Source organism: Colletotrichum chrysophilum (genome assembly GCF_026319265.1).
Source record: "Colletotrichum chrysophilum strain AFK26 chromosome Unknown scaffold_361, whole genome shotgun sequence".
NCBI lineage: Eukaryota > Fungi > Ascomycota > Sordariomycetes > Glomerellales > Glomerellaceae > Colletotrichum > Colletotrichum chrysophilum.
Window position 1 is genome coordinate 3700 of NW_026517648.1, and position 6515 is coordinate 10214.

The 6515-nt window shown below is 50.7% G+C and overlaps 1 protein-coding gene across 1 annotated transcript; it reads left to right on the forward strand.

Annotated features, from left to right (window-relative positions):
* Positions 1–4985: 4985 nt before the first annotated feature.
* COL26b_014395 (uncharacterized protein) lies at positions 4986–6122 on the forward strand (the record flags this gene model as incomplete). Its single annotated transcript, XM_053186966.1, has 1 exon — positions 4986–6122. One exon carries the CDS (start codon positions 4986–4988, stop codon positions 6120–6122), a length of 1137 nt encoding a protein of 378 aa, XP_053029090.1.
* Between the last annotated feature and the right edge of the window lie 393 nt (positions 6123–6515).

Here is a 6515-nt window from a genome sequence, read left to right on the forward strand (position 1 = left end):
ATATAACAGAGAAACAAAGAAAAAGAAAAAGGGAGAAGATGGGGAAAAGGGACGAGGGAAAGAAAACGAGTTGGTAAAGGCGAAACGTTTATCTAACGAGACACCCACAGGCCTCATGAGGATGAGCAGGCTTCTGGCGCAGCATATCATAGCTTCCCACACGTCCTATGTATTACTAAGTCTGCCGAGTCAGCAGCTCCAAGGGTCTTGTCCTCTGGATATACAGACTTGCCTTGCCTTCTGCTACGTAGAGACGATCCTCTTCGCGTCGAGAACGAAGCCTGTACCCGCATGTCTTAAGACATAGACTGACGAATCATCTTCACAGCCGCCATAACCAGGCCGACGTGTTCTGTGGTTTTGATTTGAGCTGCATATCCTGAGAATGCAGCGTCGCGGTCGCCCCCGGCCCTTCCCCCACACCCCCGCCCCCTTCCCCTTTTCTTAGATTTTCTTTCTCATTTTCTTTTCCTGTTTTCTTTTTTCTTTTTTTTTCTCATCTATTTCCCCCTCCCTTCCCAACACCGCCTCAGCGCCGGATGCATTCCAGTCGCTCTTCGCTACATTATATCTTTTGCAGATTGTACTGTCATAGGACTACCGTACCGGAGGAGGGTTGTGCTCGCGATGTGCACCTCAGACGGGCACGGGCAATGCTGCGAATGATTTGATCCACTAGTAATGAGTAACGAGGCCTGCTTTGGAGGTTACGAAAAGTACGCGCGTAACCTGGCCCTTTACTATGTTGGTCAGGTTAGACTAGGTGGCTGGTCGTTCCACAGGCCCCTAGTGTGCATTCGGGGACGTTGCGATCACAACCAAGACTCTGATCTATGAGAATAACAGGCCTAGATCTTCAAGTTACACTCTTCTGGTTAACGTGCTTTTGAGCTCAATGACTCTTGCAACGCGCGTGAGATGGCTATTATAGAGCTTGTAGGGGGGGCTGGGGATGGGGCCTTGGGCGTTTAGGTATGCTTTGGGTTGTCGAAAGGCATGCAGGGAAGCCCTGTGGGGACCGCACTAATCTTTGAGACCGTGATACAGGTGCACTGATACTCTAATTAGTCCCACCATTCAACCTTTACTCCGTCAAACTCTATAACGTGGTCCCAGGGCGTCATTTCCATCGGCTTCCAGCACTTGGGAAGGCCCGTCCGATTTCGCCATGAACTATCGCTTCGAGCTCTCGTAGGACCCACGCATCCTGTCTTAACCCCGGTCCTCTTCTGAGGTTTTTACCACAGACTAAACGGATAAATGCAACCAGCATCATTCTATGTTTCAGACAATTCAGGCGTTGGGAAGGAGGCACTCAGCGGGACAGAGCTCCTAGGCTCCAAAGCTGCTGCGTATCTATCGCCCGGCCCTCGCGGCCGCCTGGGTCCGCCTTAACTTGGCCATGAGGCAATGTCCCTACCGCTCTGGATATAGATGGACAACGCTATGTTGAAGATGAACATTTGCGCAGTGACCTGAGAGCGCTACTGAATGTAGAGAGTTGAGAAGATACTGTATAACTCAGATACAACATATGAACTTGGTGGATTGAATACCATATACGTGGTGTATTTGTGAGTTACATATATAGAGAGAGGGATAGAGGGATAGAGGGAGAGAGAAGGGTTTGTTGATGTTGATGTTGTTGTTATTAATGTTAATATTGTTGTTGTTTTTCTTATTACTAAAGGCTTGTCAGGCAGCGCCTCCACAAGGGCAATCAAAGCCATTCGACCGTCATACTGGACCACTTATCAACTTAGCTCTTTTTTTTTTTTGTTTTTTTTCCCCTTAGGTTACTTGGCTAACTTAAACCCGAAACAAACAGTTACTATGTAAATTGACATTGTATTGCTCTCCTAATCGGGTGAAATAAAGGGTATCTACAGCTCTATATACCCTCACAAATGCCCTCACGTATGCCCGCACGCAGGTGATATTATAAGTATGGCATCACACAGAGCTATAGACTTCTATTAGTCTGTGCATGAGGAGCATAACACATTAAATATTCCAATTCGATCGAGGGATGTGGACTTGATTGATTGGGTGGTAGTGATAGTCTCACTTTGCTTACTTTGGTCGCATGCGTTGCTAATTTACCTGCCCTTATAGAGGCGTCGTTGTCAGGGTATATATCTAGCTTTCAACGCTCCTAGACTACTAATAACTCATATGCTTTATGCCGCTACTAGGGGCGTAGAAGGGAAACGTTGAATGGAGAGGGATTCGAGACCTATGCAGAATATTACCTGGCAATGATAGCTAATGATACTTACATGGTAAGTAGTAACATGTGAGACATTCCAGTCTGAGCATTGTGAAACGCTTGTAGAGGGATTGATTAAGTGTCTCCCTGTATTGTAAGAGCTAGCAAAATTACTACGGAGCTTGATATATTAAGTTCTTTGTTTAGGTATAGATAAATAGCTATGTGGTTATTCTGAGTATGCCACTAGCATAATGCTTGTAGAGCATAAAGCCGGGGTTGCATTTGATGGTCAGGCACTTGGTGTATAGGGGTCCTATTTGAACGACTGTGTTGTTCAAGGAACTGTAAGGTAATTTGAATTATACTGATAACCTTTCTAAGATGACGTAGGATAGGAGGGAAATTCTTGAAGTAGGTTAATGTACTGATGATGAAATCTATTAAAGATAATAATATAGTTGTTGATATGGACCTGGAGCTATATGTATCTACTCTGTTACAATATAAAACTGTAGATTTTAACGATAAGATGCGTAGCGAGATGTAGTATAAACGCGTCTATTGGTCGTGTTAGTATGTAACGCAGTGAGGGCACCTTGAACGTTTACTATCTAAGGCACATTAACCACGCTCGCTATCTTAGAGGTAATGGGCGCGTTGTCCGCGTTAGGTCTATAGCGTTCGAGGAACCTAGCCTTCTCAATATATGTATAGCTGCGCATAAGTTCACCTGATGTGATGTATATTAATTAGAAATGGTATAATAACTTACGAAGCTAAGTATATGGTTCAACATAAGGAAACAGGATAAGATAACACACACACCGTACCTATGTGTTTTATCTTGTGTAACACACATCAAATATTGACACGATATAAATACTCATACTATACTCTACATCATGCTGTTATCCTCAGTATTATGGCCTTGTATTGTGTAAAGTTCCATTGGCTTCTTGTTTAGACGATATCTGCTGCTAATTGCGGCTGGGTTGCTAATTTAACACTAATGATTCAACCGCTGTAGTACTATATGAACAGCGTCAGACCGTTGCGTTTCGTATCTACGTATCGAATTGAATGTCCGGTGCCTTAGGTGAGGGGGGGTGTTTAAGCGTTCTGTTGTCCGTAAGAATTGGGTCGACTATAGAGTATCTATCTCCTTCAAGGCTGGCTTAACTTCCTGGCCCAAGACGGGCTGAGCTCGTAGCCCTAGTGTGGTTATCACTACGCCTGGCTCGGCGTACGAAGTAGTACAGAGCGAACCGCAGCGTCAACCCCCTCTCACCCACACGCCTCTTTTTTCCCTCATTTTTTTTATATTTTTATTTATATATATATATATATATATATATATATATATACATATCTTTCCCCTTCTTCCTGTTTTTTGGTCTCGTAATCCACCCCACCAACCCCCTTATACCAGCAAATGCCGTTGTGTCTGGGAGCCGAGTTCTATGTGTATACCCCCCTTGGGAGTGGTGGATGTTCTCGCACTTATCGTCCCCGGGGGTTGGGCCTTAGACTAAACACAGCGTATCCATACTTAGTCACACCCTAACAGGCCCCCCACCACCGGGAGCGGCGTGTTTTGTCAAAGGGTTTGGCCGCCAAGCAGCAGAGCTTTCTAGGAGATTGCCGGGCCTGCCGGGCGAGTTCAGTCCGTCCTCAGAGCTACACCCTAGCGCCCTAACCCCTTCCGCGTCGTAGGCGTCCTGTCACTCCAGCCAGGAACCCCTCGGCCGGCAACAAGCCGTCGCGATCGATGCCTGTCGTGGTCAATGTCTCTGATCTCGCGCACGGCGACCTTTTAGGTGAAGCCTTATTCTAGAGGCCAGACCGGTAAATAGGTCGACGGCGGGGAGAATATAGAAAGACATATCCGGCAATCCACGTCTGCCTAGGTTTCGGTTAATTTCTGCCGCTGTGCGACAACCCCTCCCAAAACTCTGTCCTTTGTCCGGGCAGGCACTGCAAGTGTGTCAACGCTGCGGCCTTGATCCTCGCTAGGCGGCGCTGCTACCCTACTCTCCGTACGCCCCCCTCTCTTCCCCTTTTTCTGTTGCTTTCCCGGCAACCCTCAACGCTGGAAGCAACCAGAGGTCGGGTTCAAGATAAGGATAGCGGGGTTAAGTGCAGCGAAACAAATACCCGCGAGTGGCGAGCTCAATAACATAATACCTAGCCAGGGTTAGCACTGAGGGGATGGCGTGGTTGATGGCTTGACCAGGCCGACCGTCAACGTGGTAAAGCATTCCGCGGTGCATGCATGCGAGCAGATGCCGTCGATGACCGACGCGATAACTGCTCACGTCTTCCACTTGTGGGTCACGTCAATGGGGGCGACATGTCACCATCAGAAGCTGGGCCCATGCTCAGGCGACGGCGAGCGACAAGAGTCAGACAGGCGTGCGATGCCTGCCACGTCCGCAAGGTCCGGTGCGATGGGCGGCACCGATGTATCAACTGTTGCTTGTCCGGGAGCACCTGCACATATAACGCGCTCCGCAAGAAACCAGGACCCAAGGGACCTAGGTACGGGCAGAGACCAGACCATCGAAGACGGACGGGTCCGGCGCCGGGTCCTCGCCGTGGCGATTCGGCGTCGAGGACTCCGCACGCGCCCGGGCGCGTCGCCCGACCATGCTTGACGTGCGGGCTGCATCGGGACGTGGTCGGGACGGAGGAGACGTTCGAGCCGTCGCCGCAACTGTCGTCTCACGTAATTAGGCAGCCTCTCGACACGTATCTGGCATTCAGGTATCCCATCATGCCCGTGATAGACAGGGCGCGCGTCGAGGAGTACATGTGCAACTTCGCCAAATGCCCTGGATGCTATGGCGTTCTCGCGTCCTGTTGCGCCACTGTTGTGCCGGACGGGGATGTAATATCGTCGGCCTCTGCCGATCCGCCAGGACCGTCTCCCCAGCGCAGTATACGCAGCCTCCCTGAGCCGCCGGTCGACCTCTTGATCTCGGAAGCGCTGCGCTCGAGGCGCTTCTACCGCCTGGCCGAGAATCAGTCTCTCACGCAAATCCAAACCTCCCTCCTCTTGCACTGCGCATACTCTAGCCTCGGCAAGGACCCCGCGGCATGGTTCTACCTACGTGAAGCGGTGACCATGCTCCAGACATTGAGATACCACGAAGAGGCCACCTACGAGGAGACGTCTGACCGGTCCGTCGCGGAGGATGCCAGGCGTGCGTTCTGGGCTCTCTTTGTCGCGGAACGGGTCTTCGCAATCCAGCAATACAAGCCTCTTACGCTGCAGCCCACGATAGGCCTGCCCCGCGCCGACCCTCCTCCAGCAGCAGACGCTGGTGCATGTGTTCTGCCCGGTTTTCGGGACCTTATATCCCTCCTGTGGACTATCGATGCCAGTTTCGTTACCGCCTGGAACTCCTCCGCCACAAGTTCGACGATGAGGCTGGCGGGGATGGCAGAGGTTGAGCGGCTGGCACGACTACAGACAGCCTTGTCAAACTGCCTCATCAACGTGTCTGCTTACCCCGAGACACAGCAAGCCGAGCTTCTGATCACACGCGGATGGCTTAAGAACGTTGTATGGCAGCTGTGCTTGTCCGTAACGACGTTAGCAGGCTCAGACTCTCGCGAGAGTATGTCCTTGGGATACCCCCTGAGTATAGCCCGAGACATGGTCCTCGTCTTCCAACTGTTACCCCGGACGGCCTTTGCCGCAAATAGGGTCGGCATCTTGGAGAGGGTATCCCATGTTGGACGTTCGCTGGCCAATGTCCTTTCGCTGAACGCGCCCGCTATACTGCGGCCAATGACGTATGTTGCGTCCACGGAACTTCTGACAGAGATGTTGAGGATTGCGAGTCGAACCCTTGGGGCGGGCTGTGAGGTCACCGGCTTAATGCTCAAAGAGTCACTCTGTGAGTAGAAGGAAGCTTGGCGTTCATTTCATTTTGTGATATGGAATACCCAATTGCTCACCGCAGCCCCCTCTGATGCCTGTGACGGCTGCCGCTGGTGTAGTGGACCGCCCCGTAGCTAAGAGATGCTAGCCCCGCTTCAAGATGGAGCGGGCGTGCTTACTTCACAAGCTACGGGATGCGCTCCTGTCTGGCTCTGTTGTTGATTGCTGTTGAGTAGATGCTGTCTGGTATCCTTTGCTGCGACGAGCGTCATATAAAATTGGCTCTCTCCTCTCTAAACAGATACGAAGGGGCAGAGGTGGGCCTGCTTAGTGTACGCAATAATACGCTGTCCGGCTGTATTTGCTGCTGGACCGGACTTGCGAGTCACTCTCCCCACCCTGGGACTTATTCGGAGT